Source organism: Panicum virgatum, chromosome 8N, assembly GCF_016808335.1.
Source record: "Panicum virgatum strain AP13 chromosome 8N, P.virgatum_v5, whole genome shotgun sequence".
Lineage (NCBI taxonomy): Eukaryota > Viridiplantae > Streptophyta > Magnoliopsida > Poales > Poaceae > Panicum > Panicum virgatum.
Genome location: NC_053152.1, coordinates 6,183,110 through 6,202,337, shown reverse-complemented (window position 1 = coordinate 6,202,337; position 19,228 = coordinate 6,183,110). Strand labels below are relative to the sequence as shown.

The window sequence follows — 19,228 nt, the reverse complement described above, 5'->3', positions numbered from 1 at the left end:
AATTAGTAAATAGGTAATTTCAGAAATAAAAATTTCAAAAAAATGGGACAAGAGCAATGAGTCCACCTCGTATACGAAGATACACTATTGCCTATGGTAAGCTGCGGCCTTCTCGCGCTTCCTCGTTGTCTAGATTTGCATTACAAAAAAAATGCAATAATGACAGAAATTCTGTTTTTTTTTCAATGACAGCAAAAGATGGAGACGCCACGACGACTCCTAGAGGATGCGGATAACATAAAGAGGTGGTAGGTGCCATGAAACTTCCCCGTCAACGAAAGCCCAAGAATTGGTCATCAGAAGGACCCAAAACTTGGTCACACACGTTGAAAACTTTGCCTAAACGTGGTTGCCAACTTGTGCAAATCGATCTATCTATCTATTACATTAATAAGAATATTAAAAGAAGTCACCACATTCACCGAAAAAATCTAAAAATTTCTACGTCAATCTAAACATCACTGAAAGATCTATAAATTCCCACGTTAATCTAAACTACTGTGGATTTTATGAAGACCTAACTGTCAAAGCTAATTCAAGAGAGTCCATATTAGATATGATTAACAAATAGCTATTTTCAAAATTTAAAAATTAATAACTAGGATATGACCAAAGACTCTGTGTCGAACACGATTAGTAAATACTCCCTCTGTTCCATGTAAAGTGCAATCCTGCATTTGAAAAAAAAATCCTACAAAGAGTGCAATTCTAGTGATTGGATCTCAAGTGTCTGTCTAATTAAGTTGTCAGATTTGAATTGCATGCCGCAATTTACCGCATGTGCCAAACAAATGAGGGCCCGAGAGTCTTTTCACGTTACCAATAATTTGTCTGAAAAATCCAGAATTCCACTTTTCATAGGACGGAGGGAGTAGGTAATTTCGAAAACAAATATTAAGAAAAAGTGGGACAAGAGACATGATTCCACAATTTTTTTGAAAGAAACTGTGGGGGAGATCTCCACAGCAATATATTAATAAAGCAGAAGAGAGAAAGTAGCAATGATTCCACATTGAATACGATGATACACTATTGCCTATTGGTAAGCTGCCTTCTCCCGCTTCCTTGTGGTCTAGATGTGCATTAAAAAATACAATAATAACAGAAATTTTTTTCTTCAATGAGAGCAAAAGATGGAGACGCAACGGCTAGTCGACGATTCCTAGAGGATGCTGACAAAATAACTGACAGAGAAGGTGCCATGAAACTTTCTTGACGACGAAAGCCCAAGAATTGGTCTCGAGAAGGACCCAAAATAGGGCTTGTTTAGATGTACTCAAAATTTCAAAATTTTATAAGATTCTTTATCACATCGAATCTTTGAATGCATGCATGAAACATTAAATATAGCTAAACAAAATAACTAATTACACAATTTGACTATAATTTACGAGATAAATCTTTTGAGCGTAGTTAATTCATAACGGGACAATAATTATCAAATACAAAAGAAAGTGCTACAATATTTTACACCCAAAACTTTTCACATCTAAACAAGACCATAATTGCAGACGGTGCACCCAACTTCGACTAAAATTGTAGACGGTCCAAGCGTGGACTTTATGTCTTAGATCTGCATCAACTCTGCACCACTTACTACTTTTGGACGCATTGACCTGGTGCAGGGGAGCACGTGGGGCCACAGCACCGGGATGGTTCTACGTAGATAGCAATCTAAAGAAAATTTCTTATATATAGCGTGTTGAACTATTGTACGGCCTGTCTATTCTAAATGGTAGTTAACCTGTTGCGATTAAACTAGCTAGTACTAATCCTTTGGTATAATAAAATTATTATTTTGTCTAGTACTATCTCGTTTTTCTCTCTCTTTTGGAGTAGTTATCTTTCAATGATTGGTGCTGAATGAATCAGCATCCGCGTGTTGCACGCTCCAATAATTTATGATTAAGTCTATGTCTCGGAGGAAGTCGTACATGCATGTGCAGAAAGTAGAGGTCTGCAGGTGCCTCCTTCCTAATCTGTTCTTTTATGATGCCATTATGAACCTCTCGCCTGGAAACCGATCAATCAGTTTTTCTAGGTCAACTCAGCCTGTAGAAGGATTTCATTCTCACATCAAAGAGATATGGATGAATATGATATAATTTTTTTTTAAATTTTATGATTAGATCTTACATATTTTATGAATATATTCTTAGGTTTTCATTATAGTTTTGGATAGGATGTTACGGACCCTAGAAATCACTGCGGGTCCATTATTATTAAGCCTCCGTTTAGTAAAGATAAAGACTGGCCAACCAGTCACATGTCACATCATTTGGTTTTCTTTTTCTTATTATCAGCAGTTAGTCCTCACATGTTATTTCTATGTATCATTCCCCCCCCCGGCTCCGTGAGCTCTGCGGGCATCCACGTCAGCGAAAATTCTACCGTCCCTCTGATTTCTAACCGGGGGTGAAGATCGATTCTCACTGTGTCAATTATAGCGCCATCTTTCTCGTCGAGGCGTTCACACCGGCGTAGGAGCTGCTCAACTGCTTTTTTTTCTCGTGTTCACACCATCCTCTGCATGCGCGATGACTTGTGAACGCCAGATCCACGCGGCTTTTTTCTCGATGGTTCTCGTCGGGCTATTCGTCCTCGCGAGATCCGCGCAGCGGCGGCAGGGCGGAGGCGCCTCGCGCGGCGTCCGGGCCGCGGTGGAGGCGGAGGCAGTGCGGCGGCGACGGAACTCCCCATCCTCCTCCCTCCATCTCGGCGCGTGTGCGGCAGTGCGGCGGCGGCAGAGAACAACAACCGTGGCGGTGCGGAGGCAAGCGAATCCAGGTGCCGCCGGCCCTCCGCCCCCTCCCTCCCTCTCCCTCTCCTTCTCCTCCCCTGCTCCCCATCGTCCTCCCTCCCACTCCCTCGACGGCGGGGCATAGGGCCATGGCGGCAGCGGAAAGCGAAGGCCCGCGCGGGGCCATGGCGGCGGCCAGATCCACGGGGGTCCTCGCTCCTCCTTCCTCGCCGGGGGATCGAGCGGCGGGCACGACGAGCTGCTGCAGCAGCCCGGATCCGCAAGCCCTCGGCCTCAGCTTCCCGCAACGGACTGTCGCCGTCCCTGCGTGCCGCCGTCTTCCTCTGGGCGCCGCCATCTCTCTCTCTGTGTGTGTGTGCCGTGCGACGAGTGGGCGGCGGCCGGGCTCCTGCCCGAACGAGCTGCACAACTACAATAGGTATGCCCCATCTGCATACTACCCATCCCCAATCAGCAGCCTCTCCTTGCTACCAATGAACGGATCTGCTCGTTCTTCCTCCAAGCTAATTCAGGGTCAAAATTCAGATCTTTTGCATTTCCTCCCCAATGCAAAAACGGCCAGTACAACAAAAACAACGACAGTGCAGGAAGGGGTGTGGATTGAACTCCATCGATGGAGCCACGGAAGGCAACATCCGGGCATCAGTCATTCGCCAAACGCATTGCAGAAGGTAATTAATTAGCCAATTGGTCTTTGTATATGATGTTCGTCTATTAAGCATGTGTGAAACTATTAGTTCCTGATTCCAACACCTGTAAGGCATGATAAAGTTTTCCTAAATTTTGTGCCGGTCTACTTGATTATATAATACATGTTTGCTATACATGTGACGAAATCTACAAAATAAACTTCAAATGTTGGCTTAAATGTTGCTCATTCTAATGGCAGGCTTTTATAGATGATAGTAAAGATCTAACAGAAATGGAAATATCCATGGACAGTTTAATATATGCAGAGGTGCTGAAGTTTGCCAACTTTGAATTTCATTTGTCATTATTCCCTGATCCTGATGTAATTTAAGGCTCTGCCAGGTCTGCATTTTTCATCCCTCATTTGTTGTTTTGGTGAAAATAGTGTATGCACTTAACTAAGTCCATTTTTGAAGAAACAAAACCAGGGGGTTCAGGCTCTGGTGCACCATCAGAGAAGCATGACTGGGGACGGCCTCCCAGCTCTGGGAAGATGCAACAGTTAGCTTCTTTGGTGAGTTCCCACTGCCTTGCAATTTCACTTTGATATCCTGGACTTTATCGTAATTATGTATAGGGTTCAATCTATATAACAGTGTGACTTTATGATGCCCTGAACTTCTTGTATGATAGCATTGCTTGTTGGGTATGAATATGCTATTAAGAGAACCTGGGACTTCACCTATACATTTTTTCCTTACAAATGTAGGATTATGAATAAATTGGAGGTTCTTGAATTGACTGGTGGCTCAGTCATGTTAAGCAAGTACTATATCTCTTTTGCTTCCTGGACTGTTCCCATGACAAAAATGAAAGAAGTGGACACTTTGCCTTACTAGCTTTTTTTTTTGCAACCCCTTACTTTGTACAGGGAGGCTTAACACATATCAGATTAATCCCTTGTATTTGTACCTTTTATGGTTTTTTAACCAGTATATCTCCTGTATGCGCTGTCCCCCACTTACCTAATTAAGTCATCATTGTTTAGTTAGCCTTGCTCAGCAGTTTGTCCAACTGTCGTTGCCTTTTTTATTAAGATAGTTTAATATATTAGTTTTTAATTTGGGAACAAGACAGCCATCTATATTTCACCTGTTTGTTGTTGTTAATACATGTAAACAATGTTCTTATTCCTAGATTCTTGCTGGTTCTTTAAATAGCTGTATTTACTTATTTTCCACTAGGTTCCAATTGCTGAAACAATCTCATTTTAGTTGGCTTCCAGCTCTTCATAAATTGTTAAGGTACCTTATTCTAATTGTTTATTACCTGCTATTTCAGTGTTGCCTTGCTGACATAATTAGCTACAAAGGAAGCTACAAAACTATTCTTGACTCTATATATTTTCCTATACGCGTTGTTAGCTATTATTGGTATAGCACATTAATATTATTCTTGGCATATGTGTGTTTTTTTCCCTTTTTCAGTAACTGTTTTAGATCGTTGCCTACACGTAAATGATAGTTGAGATTTGGCCAATTGGCCTGTTGCATTTGGATTCCAACGTTTTAAATCATTTGCAACTTGGCTTCATGAGTTGTACTAGCAGTGAAATGCAAAGTTAGGTAATATTATGCCAATATTTGTTTTATTTCTTCCACTAACAGAGATGCATGGAGCAGTATGCTGAGTTCTTTTCGCAAGTTGTTGCTGTTAAAAAGTATGAAATAATCTCTTATGAATGATTTGATGATTTTATTTGTTTAGATGAGTACCTGTTCATAATCTAGATATGCATGATTACAGTAAGCTTACAATCTGAAAATGTTTCTTTCTTGACAAACTACCTTTGTTCGGATTCTTTAGATGAACCAATGGAGCATGCTTATATATTAGAATAATTGATAACTCGCCAGTATTAGGGGCTACTTTTTTTTTGTGCTCTACCTGAACAATTTTTCTCATCTTAATAGTTGTAAAACATCCTAGAGAAATATCAGATCTAGTGACATCAGTCTTTACTGCTTGAAATTCTTTCACCCAAGACTCCGAGAGATACTGATCATGTTTGCGAATTCAAATTTGGTGCTAGATGCAGACCTGGTTTTGTTTTGTTGCTTCTTACTGCCTGATATTCATTCACCTGAAAGATACTGATCAGGTTTGCCAATAGAATTTTTATGCTAATTGCTGACCTAATTTGATTTGATTGCCTGATAAAAGTTAATGTACTTGGATCAATATACTTTGCATTCAAACTGTTCTGATTGCCTCGAGTACTGTCTACCATATAAATCTTTGACTAGAACATTCGGCGCGCGATGCGCGCCCTACCGGAAACAATTGGCTTTATCTAAATCTAAAATAGGAAAATTAAGCCTTTGTGTATGCACGAGATGACATCATAAATAAACATCATATCCATCCTCTTCAGAATTGCACATATGCTAGCAGAGGTAAACTCCATCGTTTCCCTTCACACCCATGTTTTTCAGGAATCAAAATCGAACATTCCACATCAAACATCAATATGAAATAATAGAGAGCTGAAAATCAAAATAATTTGTGAATTTCTTAAGAACCACCATGAGCATGGAATCACATTTGCTCAAAATATTTTAGTAATTGTTGGAACACTTAGTCCGACCTGATGTTACAAATAGTAGATGTACATGTAGCAACTTTGATTGGTTGGGGGCAAAGCATACAACTTCATCTAGCTAGCTGCATGCTAGGTTTTAGGGAAATGAGAAGAAGCCTGATCATCCGACAGTTCTTGCTCTTGATTTAGTAACCATATAAATCAGGAAATGAATAGAATATGTTGATGGCTATCATTCAAACAGACAGGAGGCTATATTTATTTCTTCCTCTTCTTTTAGTTTGTTCATTCATGCGGGACCAACATACTACATATATCTTTTAAAAGAGTATCCAGATTTTAAAAACAACTTTCAGTTAACCTGAAAGAGAACCATGTATCCATGTTAGCATGAGTGTGCATCATTCTCAAGTTGTTTTGCAATTACCTGAGGAGCTAAGGATACATGTCTGAACAAATCTCATGTGCTCCTCAATGTCTGAAACAGTTCAGGTAACTAAAAGAAGCAGCAAAGACACCTGAAAGAGCAAGACATTTACAAAGAAAGTTGGTCATCTGTAACTGTGATTTTTTTTATTTCTGCACCAAACAATCCAATTTAATTTATCAACCAGAAGAGAACATGATACCAAAATAGTTAATTCATTTGGTTAGAATAAAATTGCAATGTCGCTCCAGTTTTTACATCTATTTTAACAAAAAAATTAGCATGCTTAAGAACAAAGGAGGCCAATAGAATCTCTGATGCTTGGTCCATCACGACCCACCAGAGTGGCTCCAGGAGACAATAATATCCTGCAAGGTGCAACACCTGAAATTTTCATCAACCCAACGAAGGGCACGTCGTCTGTTCGCAGGACCTAGAGTTCGAAATAGCAAGAATCAAAAAGACCTAGAGGGCCAACGAGTTGTACGAGCAAGACACTGCCTTCAGTGAGGAGGGGGAGAGTGGACACATACCTGCTCGTGTCCTGGTGGTGGTAGCGTTGTGTAGCCCATTCTTCCTAATGATGAACACTCATGAGGATGCGGCCACCGCTGGAACTTTCTCTTGACCGGTTATATCCATTTTATGATGGACACAATCAGGGTGTTAGTAAAAGAAGGTTTGAAGATATCTACAGTCAATCCCAAATTTATAGCATGCTACATGTCACGGGATACCAGCAATGATGACAGTGATAAATACCAGCACAAGAACCAAGGAAATTATGTAGTCAAGCCTCACACAAGTAAAAGGTTGTAAACTCTACCTTACATATGTATTCACATTGTTCAAATATAATCTAAGATCCTAGAAATTTATTGTAACTGACACAAAAATATTTCTTATAGGACTATCAAGATATACTTTTGCTACCAAACTTTTGCCTACATTAGGACTTCGCAGTTGGCCAAACTATACTAACAAGTAGTTAGAACAGCAGTGGATCATGCTCACTAAATATGGACTTAGCATATAGTAGATTGAGCAAGTGCATAGGATCAACTTATTGCATAATAACTATTTTGCGGTATGTGTATCTTCTACCTATCACAAACTGAATATGCTGTAACTCCTGACCAAACTATGAATCCACAACATATGCATCAGAATTATCAAATGCTCTTTTGTTTCTTCTAATGCAGTCACTAATAACTTTCTATGTGTTATGAACTTTCTTGATTGTGCAGCAGTAAGGTAAATATCATAATCTAGCATTGTTCATTCAATATAGCCATCCACCCCTTGTTTTCATTTTTTACCATAGGATTTTTACAGTACATTCAGTCGTGAACAACCAACAGGCATGCCTCCTAGGAGCTAGACCACGTTTCCTTCAAGTGGCTGCAGCTTGGACCACGACATGGGAGAGACTGCACAGAGGGGTAAATTGTACGAAAGTGTGGAACATTTCTTTCTCGATATTTCCTATCAAGTCAAATTCTAATTTTATCCATATTATTGACAGATATGTATGTATTCGGGTTCATGGTATTCATGCTGACCTAGCAAGGCACAAGCGTGGATAACTTTGCCAGGTACAGACAACTCTGTCAAATACCCATGGGTAAATCAAATTAACAAGTAAATCAGATCAAGAAATGCAGTCCATGGATTTGAACAAATAGAAATGAAATGATGGATACCCATTGTATCTCAGATCTGTCAACATTAGTGCTAAGTTATCACATTCCAAGACAACCACAACTTCTCAAGCAGACCAGCAATAACTCAGTAGCTGCACGACTCAACAAAGAAGGCATACCTGACTCAGGCCTAAAATATGGGGGCGGCCGGCCGGATGGAGCTGCAATTTGAAGCGGAGGTGCAGATCGGGTGGAGCTCGCTGACCACCGCAGCGCCCCCACTGTCTAGCACGCCGCAGCTGCCTTCCTTCGCCTCGGCACGCCACCGTTGTCTTACTACATGGATTCATCGCCGTCCCTTGCTGTCTCGCTCACTTCAAGGCTCGGATCTGAGCCAGAAAGATAGAATAGTGGACAAGAAAAGATGAGAATGGGATGGGAGAGAAAGGGTAAGGAAACGTATGAAATCTAACTCACCTAGATTGACAAGCGTGAGTCCGTGCACTCTATTGGCCTACCGTCGTCGAGTACATCCAGCGTGCTGCACCAGGTTGCGCGCGTTCGTGCACCACCGCAGGACGCGCGGGCAGCTTAGCCTCCGCGTGCTCCCGATCCAGCGGGCCCGCGTGGCCGGCGCCGGTGCCGACACCTCCTTCTACGACTCGATGGCCATGGTCGACGAGGTCATGTAGCATGCTCCTCACCGTCTTCGCCGCCCTCGGCTTCCTTGTGATCCCATACCGGCAAGGTGGGCGCTCGACTGCTGCTCGTCGAGGGTGGGCTCCATGGCCGGCTGGCCCGAAGGGGGTGAGGGAAGGGAAGGAGAGGAGGAGAGGAGGGAGAGGGGTGGGGAGGGGAGAGGAGAGGAGATGGAGGCAGGCGGAGAGGGAGCAGGGGTGGGAGGAGGGAGGCGGCGGCGGGGAGCAGGGTAGGGAGGGAGAGGGCGGTGGCGAGGAGGATGTGCGGGACCTAGGGTTGGGGCTGCGGGAGGGGTTTTTTGAAAATTGCGCGGGGTGGGTTTTGTAAAGAAGCAGCAGTATCAAATTTTTTATTCTTCGTGTTCAAATAAAATTTAACACAAGGACCGTTATGAAAAATATAGGAACGTGGTTTCTGTTCATTTTGGATGTGTCGTACTGAGTTGCGATTCTTAGAAAAATTAAGGATGTTTTTGCAAAATAGCCAGCAATCGCGCAGGCCGACACGCGTCCTACTTTTTCGCGGCGGATGCGGGGAGAGGAGCAAACGTGAGTAGGTTTTAATCAAGCTGATTACTGAAGTTGGGGATGATAGAATTGTATTATGTGGTGTAGAATTATAGCTACCACAGCTGGAGTTAGTCACACATCTCGGCATTGTTAATTCTTTTGGAGCGCTGCAGAGTAATCCTTAATCTTTGCCTATGAACGATCATCTTTGCAAGCTGTTCTATTCTTGTAATGTGTTTACAGTTTTAGTTTAGCAGATTACAGTCACTACGGGTTGGTTGTCTGCGTATTGTATACCAAGTTATTGTATTATTTGTTTTTCTAGGTAAGCCACCCTTTTTTTCTCTTTGCAAAAATGCTTCATTATAGTGATCTAAAGTTGAGTACTTGGTTAATCACATGAACTCCGTGTGTTAGTACTCTATGATTCAATTTCATTTTCAGAATGTTGGTATGGTACATGCTTAACTAACAAAATATTTTGTTACCATGGCAACAAGCATTTGTCCTTTGTGCCAAACAAGCAAAGAAAGTTTCATATTGCCCTTATTGAATTGTGTTGTTTCGGTCGATATTAATCTTTTGGTCGATTTATGAGTACTGGAAATAATCTTTTCATCTTTGTAGGCGAAAATAACCAACCATGGTGTTTGCCCGGTGCATAGAGTTAAATGACATGCATATAGCCCCTACAATACAATGGCGTGGACTCTTAGACACAACTTGAGATATAATTTCTAAATTTAAATGTAACTATCAAACATTCTGCACCTCTCTTGTTTTATTATCAAGGAATCAGGCAATGACTCCTATGTATCAAAGCCATTTGCCCATTTGTGTTTTGTTTCCTGAGAAGGATTCATGTGTATAATGATTCTAAGCTTTGGTGTGCGCTTGGGGGTTCTATTGTACGCACACTACTACCCTAAGTATATCTGGGCTACATCTGCTATCTGGACTGTTTCCACGGAATGAGGTCAGTTATGATCTTATTAGGTTACACTCAGAAAAAATTAGAAATGTCTAAAACTTTAAGTCCGACCTTCCTTTTTTCCATTTGCTCATCAGATCTTATAAAATGTATATACTACTTTTAATTTCTCCTTGTACTTCAAAACATCTACTATACCATATCATGATAATTACCACTAAGATGACAAATGAATTATGCGCGCGCGCAATCCACTAGTACTTATACTACTGACTTCTGGATGCCGTCTCTTGCGCCGCCTCTCCTATGTAATACTGTCACGTGGGTCCCCAAGTTGGTACACGGTGGTTGGCGGTAAGTTTAAACTGTTTCTTCCTGTTTGTGAACCCTTACTTGAAGCCGTGTGCCAACCTTCGTCAGAGATGATCTTGTGGGTTGAATTACTTCGGGATGTGGGTCCTCCAATTCTCGTGCTCGCGTAAATTATTATGGGCATATCGAGTCAACGATTGGTGCCGAATGAATCTATTAGCCGCCTCCGCGTACTTTATAAGTCTATGTCGCGGAAGTAGTCGTACGTACACGTGCATAGAATAGAGGTTTTTGCATGTGCGTGTTGCGTAGATGCGCGCTTCGTGCCTCCTTCCTAATCTATTCTTTTGATGATGCCATTATGAACCTCGCCTGGAAACCTGTCCATCAGTTTTTCTAGGTCAACGGGCAGCCTCTAACAGTATTTCATTCACTAGTCATCAAAGAGATAGATAAATACGGATGCCAGCCAGCCTTCAATTTATCCATAGCGGCTTCTTCTTCTAGCATTGAGCTTCTTTTCTCCGAAAAGGCGAGCTTTCCTCTAAGAGCTCTCAGCACATCATCTCCAGGTTTTTGTTCGACCAGGTAAGTAGCTAGCCTTGCTGTGTTCACATCCTTTCTTGAATTCTTGTTGAGTGCTTTTGCTTGTTCCGATCTGGGGTACTTAGCTGTATGGGTTGCCGCACACGAGAGCGTGAAGAAATTTCCCAGACCATGGATGGAAATCATTGTAGCATTTGAGCTCCGATGTAGCTTGGGTTTTGTTGGCACCTGGCATGGCCGCGTTCTGAGGCTCGTACGATCCACCCACGGAGGCGGACTGTGCATGCAGGGCGAACGGGGAGATGCATGTAGGCAGCCGGACCACCATAGAAACTGCTGCAGCGGGACAGATGCACCAAGCAACTCTTGTTGTGATTTTTGCAATCGATTCCATGTGCTATTTCATTCATTTCTCGTCTTTTTGACCGACGAACTTTTATGTGGTTCTTCCTTGGGCTCCCAAAGGCCGGTGTGGATTGCCTCCTGGCATGGCAACCACATCGATGACGCCGAACTGTGCTCCTGATGGAGCTAACTAGCTGTCCACTGCGACCCAAACGAGGCAGGCCTACGGGTCGGGTTCCTTTCCTAAGTTTTCACATAGGCTAACATAGGTGACCTAGTTTTAGGGAGAGGGCAATTTGTCAATCAATGGAAAAACAATGTTTTGTTCCATCGAGAGAGAGAGAGAGAGAGAGAGAGAGAGAGAGAGAGAGAGAGAGAGAGAGAGAGAGAGAGAGAGAGAGAGAGAGTTTGAGAGAAAGAGTTGAGAAGATAAGGATTGGATGGAGGACGAAAGAGGGATGAGATAAGATAAGATGATATAAGGAGTACAAGGGTGGGTGCTGTCCCACTTGCTACGTTCAAAAATTGTAGCATCACCCGCCCCTGCAATGGATGACATTTTTATGGGCAAGTGCCGCTGTGATAGCGTCACCCGTCCCTGGAAATGCATTTTCATGGACGGTTCAACTGCTACAATAACCTCACTCATTCTATAGGAACATGTTACATTTTGACTCGTTTTGAAAAAAAGAATGTTGGTATAAATCATTTTTTAGTAGTGGTCTCTATTATATTATCTTCCTCGCTCGGACGGCCACTTTCTAGCTGCTCTCTTTCTGAAGATCGAGTTTGCCGCGCCTACACCCACCATCTTCCTCTACGACGCCTCTGCCCAAGCCATTCATGGCCCATGACACTCGCTCCTACCACCTTAGCTTGTTCGGACGGCCCACGATTTGAAGAATGGGTATTCAAAATTTTCAAAGGCTAAACTTTTTTTTGGACATCCTAAATCCTAATCTTCTTACTCTTCGTATCTTAGACCTAAAGATTGTAAGCCTAAATCCTAAGTTGCTGGCTCGCTTGCTGCTGTGCAGGAACAAATATTGGGGGAGAAAATATTTGGCCATAAGTAGTGGGGTAGGGCACGCGAGGTGGGGTTGTCTTTATTTTAGGCCAGGTGTTTGGACAGCTAGTTATTTTGTACCATTTTTGTTTTTTAAACAATGTGCATGGTGTTCGTACAATATATAAACACTACTGCAGAGGATCTTTGACGATCCTCTACATTTGTCCCGACTGGTATTGGCCCGGGGACAAATATGGACGTTACTCCCGGATCCAACGGTTAGTGGATGAAAGGGTTCTTTACTCCCAGTTAGAGCCTCCAACCAGGACTAAAGATCCATCTTAAGAGGTTCCAACCGGAACTAAAGAGGGTGTCACGGGTTGTCTTAAAAGGGAAGCAGCCAAGGTAGTGTCATGTGCTGTGGCCGCAACAACCCTAAGCAGTGAGCAATTTAGTACTGATTGGTGTTACCGATTGGTACTAAACATTCAATAGTACTGGTCAGCCCTGCTGATACTAAATTCTAGTGCATTTAGTACCAATCGGGCAGTACCGAGCGCGGAACAAGTACTAACCGAGGATTCTGGCTCAATAGAAATGCTCAATTCCGTAGTAGTGTGTGTAGGTGGGGTGGTAAGTAAGCTATGCGTGATGAAAGAGGTCACGGGTTCGAGTCCTGCTGGGTGCGGGGTATTTTTTTTCTAGTATCTTATTTATTTAATACGCAACTTACCAGCAAATCAATCATGCACTTGTCTTTGAGTATGAGAAACATACTGAGAACCGGTTGATCTGCATGCCTTTTCTATTATAAATATAGTACCACACCTTATCGATTGTTATAACTTCCAAAGAATACATTGTTATATTACTTCTTTGTAAGCCCTCATATTCAAGATCATACATTCATTTAATTTGTTTGCATTGCAAGTATAGCCATGGGTTCAGGTCTCTTCAAGCCTTGTGTTCATCCGGAGCTCCGTGATGTTTTCTCTAAGATGTCTTTCGGTGACAAGATTGGCTTTCTAGTATGTTTTAATTAATTCTTAAATATCAAGTATTTATTTGATGTACATACTGCATACAATATACATACATACATATTCCTTAAGAATACCAGGTAGCCATATTTTTATAGCAAGAATAGGGTGCTAATTAGATAGGATGCATACATATATAGGTGAGCACTTAATTATATCTTGGCATTTATGAAGTATTATTTTTATACTAGAATAATTGATCATAATTTACATTTGTAAACATTTCTTTACTTAATCTTATATTTATTAACGCAACAAAACGCTGAATTATATTTTGAGTTAGCGATGCAGGATATTAATTGTTTGATCAGTTTTAATTAATATCTCTGGTGTGTGTGTGTGTTTTAATATCTCAAAAAACTGTGCTAAATTAAGTTTGATGCACCATTTAATTAGGGCAATCTGTTATAATTAAGTATATTTTCAAATGAATATGCGTGTCAATATGTATTATTTTTCCCTGCATATCCTGGTAATTAACAAATTACGTTCATAAATATGGCCATTAGAAGCACACACATATACTTAACCTTGATCATGCTTGTGCACCACCTTATTAACTATTCAAGTTATTGAAGCTTTCCAATTGATATTCCTAATTAGTTGAAGTATTTAATTTACATATGCATACCTAATTAAATTCCCAATGTATTAATTCTTCTTATTTTGATGTAGTTCGTTCATGCATTTGACAAGAGAAACCTGTGGCACAAGGTGCCTGTTCCGATTGGTTTACTCTACTTGAATACCCGCCGGACCCTCCTCGAAAAATACAACCTGCTAGCTGTTGGGAGTTCTCATGGTGCTCTGTTTGACCCCAAGGAGTTCCTGTACCGCACCGGAGATGGCAAGTACAATGACCCCCATAATGCTGAGGCTGGTAGCCAATACACTTTTTTTGGGAGAAACATGATGCCGGTTGATCAAGTGGGTGAGGTACTTAATTATACACTATTTACAAAAATCTAGTAATTTTCTTACAAAATTCCAAATTTCCAAGTTGTAACAATGCAAGTTAATAAATTAAATTAATTAAGCACTTATTTCCCTTTTATTTTGGTAATTCTTGTTGTATATAATATACATGCTCTAGATTTGCTCTTCTTATCTGCTGATTTCAATTTGCATCCATATTATTTATGTACAATTTACTTAATGGAAAATAAACCTGAAATTAAAGTGAAACAAGCCAATTAAAGGAGTAAAGATCACCAAAAAAGTGTTTGATTTTTCTTTCTTATTTAATATTTAGTTTGATACTTTGACTTTAAGACTTTATAATAAAACTCTTTTTGACGGAACTTTTTGTTTGGAAGTTCATTCTGCAAGCTTCAAATAAGTAAATGAATGAATTAACGTTGAAACTCAAAGAAAAAATAAGACGCGAGTTTTGTCAGTATTAAAAATAAGAGCTAATGTGCTTGTTAATTTAAAAACAGAACCATTTTCTTTTTAATTAGATCATACTATTAACATACGAAATTGGAGGTACACTTTTAAATCATCAGACTATGCATAAAGTAATTAACTGTTATTTATCGACGCAGTTGATGAGCCCAGATCCATTTGTTGTGGCGACAAAGCTGTTAGCCAGGAGAGAATACAAGGACACAGGGAAACAGTTCAATATACTAGCAGCTGCATGGATACAGTTCATGGTTCATGACTGGATGGATCATATGGAGGATACCAAACAGGTGCATGCTTAATTTCATTCCTTAATTTGAGAGCCTTAATTTGTTGAAATCTTAAAAATATATCTTCATCTTTCCATTGAGAATTTGAAATATATATTGTAGTTACATGTGACAAATCGGGCGGGTGGGTCGGGTTCGGGTTCGGTTGGACTGCCTGAATCATCAGTTTGACCTTCTAGAATATCTCGGGTCGAGTCAGGTCGGGTGATGGACGGGTTAGGTCCGACCAATTTCAATATCAATTTATTTATTGTATGTTGATTTGGAGTTGGATTGGATGCTATTTGATCACTGATTGGGTCAGTTTTGGATCGGGTCATGTCAGTTCAATTTGACTTTTTGGAAAATGTCGGGTCGGATTCGAGTCGAGCAAGTTTCTCGGGTCGGGTTCTGCCACGTCTAATTGTTAGTTGATATATAATTCAATTGTCTTGGTTTCTTCCAGATTGAAATCACAGCTCCAAAAGAAGTGGCCAATGAATGTCCACTCAAATCGTTCAAGTTCTACGCAACAAAAGAACTGCCTACGAATTCTGATGGAATAAAGACTGGTTACCACAATGTCCGCACAGCTTGGTGGTGAGTAATGCCTAATATTTTCTCAATTTAAGCTTTTTATCAGAAATTTCTCTTAAGCACAAATAATGAACTTAAAAAATAGAGATGATTGATGAGTATATATAAATCAATGCATATTTTCCCATAAAATGTTGTAATTTTTTTGCAATTTCTATGTACCAAGGGACGGGAGTGCAATATATGGTAATAATGACAAAAAGACAGAAAAGCTCAGGACTTATGTTGATGGAAAACTAGTGATTGGAGATGACGGTCTTCTTTTGCTTGAGAAGAATGGTGTGCTATTATCTGGCGATGTTCGCAACAGTTGGGTTGGGGTTTCGATCTTGCAAGCTCTTTTTGTTAAGGAACACAATGCAGTTTGTGATGCAATAAAGGTAAGAGAAGCATCACTATTATCTATTTGTTTTGTTTTTAGGAAGAATTTGTTGTTCTTGACTTCTTGCCAGCACACCAATAAAATTGTTATTTACCAATACATTAATTTGTTTCCTTTATGTTGAAAATATGAAGAAAAAATTACAATTGTTGTTTTAATCTCAGGAAGAACATCCCAACTTATCAGATGAAGAATTATATCGGTATGCTAGATTGGTCACTTCTGCTGTCATTGCAAAGGTTCACACTATTGATTGGACTGTCGAGCTTCTTAAGACTAAAACCATGAGAGCTGCAATGCGCGCAAATTGGTGAGGATATATTTATCTCATTTTCTCGTATTGGCTGAAAAAAATAACCATTGATGCTGATATTACTTTTCCAAGCGGAAATTTTATTTAAACCTGTAAATTCAAATAATTAAATTAGTGAGATTGTGTACATTTTTTCTGATTTTCTAACTCTTTTTTGAAGGTATGGATTATTGGGTAAGAAAATAAAAGATACATTTGGTCACATAGGAGGACCAGAATTAGGTGGGCTTGTGGGATTGAAGAAGCCGAACAACCATGGCGTATCTTATTCTTTGACTGAAGAGTTTACCAGTGTTTACAGAATGCACTCCCTAATACCAAGCACTCTCAAGCTCAGGGATCCGACTGGGCAACCCGATGCAAATAATTCCCCACCACACCTGGAAGAGTGAGTACACAATTTATTATGTTTGGCATCCATTCCACTCATTTTTTTATGTAGAAGATGAAATGCAAACTAACAACTTTCATTAAATAAGACAGAAAAGAGTGATACAGATTATAAAGAAATGAGGAAAAAACAAAAAAAAAGTTAAGACATTCTTCTATTAGATATCGACTCTTACATCATGGATTACTGAACCTGACTTTAGACACTGAACTCGACACAAACAGCTAGATTTATTATTTTTTTAGCTTCTTAACTATACAATAAAAAGTAGAATGTATAATCTTGGTCACAATAAGTTTTCTGCTCGGTTAGCACATTTTTAGTATAACTGACATAAACACTGATGCCATTTTTTCTTGTGTCAAAACGTAGCATCGATATTGGAGAGTTGGTTGGTCTCAAGGGGGAAGAACAGCTATCAAAAATAGGGTTTGAAAAACAAATATTATCGATGGGATATCAAGCTTGTGGTGCACTTGAACTATGGAACTACCCAAGTTTCTTGAGGGACCTCATACCACATAATTTGGATGGTACCAATCGATCTGACAGAGTCGACCTTGCTGCCCTAGAAGGTATGAAATTTAGACGCAATTTATACCACTACCAGTAGAGGATCATGATTTTGCACCATGTCAAATTGGTACAAGGGTCCACCAAGAATAATCCAATCCATAAAAATATTGAAAATAACTCATACTGAACAAAATATTGTGACCTTAAACTACTATGTTGAAATTTATGACAACATACTTTTCAATTTTCAAGAATTCCCAAACTATTACTGTACTAATAACCAGATTGAAAATACAAGATTCTCTTACCGAGGCATATATCATGTTTGTATCTTGTAACCGTAGCACCACTCTCTAAGCAATCACAACTACCAGTTTTTTTTTAAAAAACAAGGACATTGCTGCATATACTAGTATAAACAACAATGTTAAGCAAAAATTGTACTCTTCAAGTTAAATAAAGAGGATTACTGCATCTAATGCCTTTGATCATGATTACACTGAGATTAATGTCATTTTCTTTTCCTCCAAATTAAAGTATACCGAGACAGGGAGAGAAGTGTACCGAGGTACAATGAGTTCAGGAGGAGACTATTTCTGATTCCAATAAAAAGCTGGGAGGATCTGACAAGTGACAAGGATGCAATTGAAGCCATAAGAGCAATATATGGAGATGACGTAGAGAAATTGGATCTTCTTGTTGGTCTTATGGCGGAGAAAAAAATCAATGGATTTGCCATAAGTGAAACAGCATTCAACATTTTCCTTATAATGGCATCAAGGTGACATTTAGTTTTAACTGATATTGAATGCTAGACAAATTACCAAATTTGATTTAAGCCCTTGCTAAATGTATTAGGCAACAACTGATATTGACTTAAGTTAATTTTGACTGATTCAAAATTTACCCAAACCAAAGTTCAGAAAGGCAAGAAAACATAACGATGTGACCATTATGGGTACTTTACTGGTAGATCCAGAATGTTGCCAGAAAAAAAAGAAGTTAAATTAAATGTGGAAGTATTAATAATTTGAGATGATAACCACTCACTTAAGATATGAATATTAATTTGACATCTTTATAAACAGGAGGCTTGAAGCAGATCGATTTTTTACAAGCAATTTCAATGAGAAAACATACACGAAGAAGGGGATGCAATGGATCAAAACAACTGAAGGCCTACGAGATGTGATGAACCGGCACTACCCTGAAATCACTGCCAAGTGGATGAAGTCCTCTAGTGCTTTCTCTGTGTGGGATGCAGACTACTAGTGCAAAAATAAAAGGGCCCCTGTCATATTTATTACTGCATGCAATTTGGCAAGTTTTATGAAGTATTATTTGTTTACAGAACTATGGTATTTGTTCAGTGTTAATATAGTTAAATATGTCAGTGTAATATATGTAATAGGATTCATTATTGCATGACACAAGTTGAATGCTTATTTACTTACAATTTATTTTACATTATTATTTGTTCATTGTAATTAAATATGGCTGGGAAAATAAGTAGGAGGAGATCATATAACATCTTCCTTCAATCTTCTCTTTGATTACATCTTTCTTTTCTCTCTTTTGGTTTTGGTTACAGTGTATACTTGTACATCTACTTATAATTAAAGAAATCTTGGGCTTGATCATCTTTTTCTTTAAAATAATCAAATCGATCTCAAATGTAAGCCTAAAAAAATTGATGATATATTGTCTATTTGGCCCAATCTATTGACACCCCCTAATTCTTCCTCTCTAACCAAAAAAATAAGACACTAATACACCATTAAACATACCTTTTTTTAATTCTGTACGCTATATCTTCCTGTTATCTCAATGCGAAAATGATTAAATACAAGTGATACTTCTAAGAGAGAACAATTCATGAAGATGATTTGACAAATCACA

General features: G+C 39.7%; 1 protein-coding gene and 2 long non-coding RNA genes across 5 annotated transcripts; 2 read left to right on the top strand and 1 right to left on the bottom strand.

The window, feature by feature from the left end:
• Nucleotides 1–3,438: 3,438 nt before the first annotated feature.
• LOC120685626 lies at nt 3,439–5,700 on the top strand. 2 transcript variants are annotated; one of them, XR_005679663.1, is made up of 4 exons: nt 3,439–3,793; nt 3,868–3,965; nt 4,636–4,695; nt 5,365–5,700. It is a non-coding gene; the product is annotated as an uncharacterized LOC120685626 (long non-coding RNA). The 2 variants fall into 2 exon arrangements; XR_005679662.1 differs by lacking the exon at nt 5,365–5,700 and having other exon boundaries at nt 4,636–4,696.
• Nucleotides 5,701–6,616: 916 nt separating this feature from the next.
• LOC120685627 lies at nt 6,617–8,865 on the bottom strand. The gene is made up of 3 exons (XR_005679664.1): nt 8,541–8,865; nt 6,954–8,452; nt 6,617–6,853 (listed from the first exon to the last, which is right to left on the bottom strand). It is a non-coding gene; the product is annotated as an uncharacterized LOC120685627 (long non-coding RNA).
• Nucleotides 8,866–10,886: 2,021 nt separating this feature from the next.
• On the top strand, nt 10,887–18,885 carry LOC120685624 (alpha-dioxygenase 1-like). 2 transcript variants are annotated; one of them, XM_039967665.1, is made up of 11 exons: nt 10,887–11,102; nt 13,346–13,442; nt 14,130–14,390; nt 15,002–15,151; nt 15,597–15,730; nt 15,894–16,107; nt 16,274–16,419; nt 16,583–16,810; nt 17,186–17,388; nt 17,867–18,110; nt 18,418–18,885. In XM_039967665.1, the coding sequence occupies exons 2-11, from the start codon at nt 13,353–13,355 to the stop codon at nt 18,599–18,601; spliced, it is 1,854 nt and encodes a 617-aa protein (XP_039823599.1). In that variant the 5' UTR covers nt 10,887–11,102; nt 13,346–13,352; the 3' UTR covers nt 18,602–18,885. The 2 variants fall into 2 exon arrangements, with proteins under 2 accessions (XP_039823599.1, XP_039823598.1); XM_039967664.1 differs by having other exon boundaries at nt 10,888–11,102; nt 13,351–13,442.
• Nucleotides 18,886–19,228: the final 343 nt, after the last annotated feature.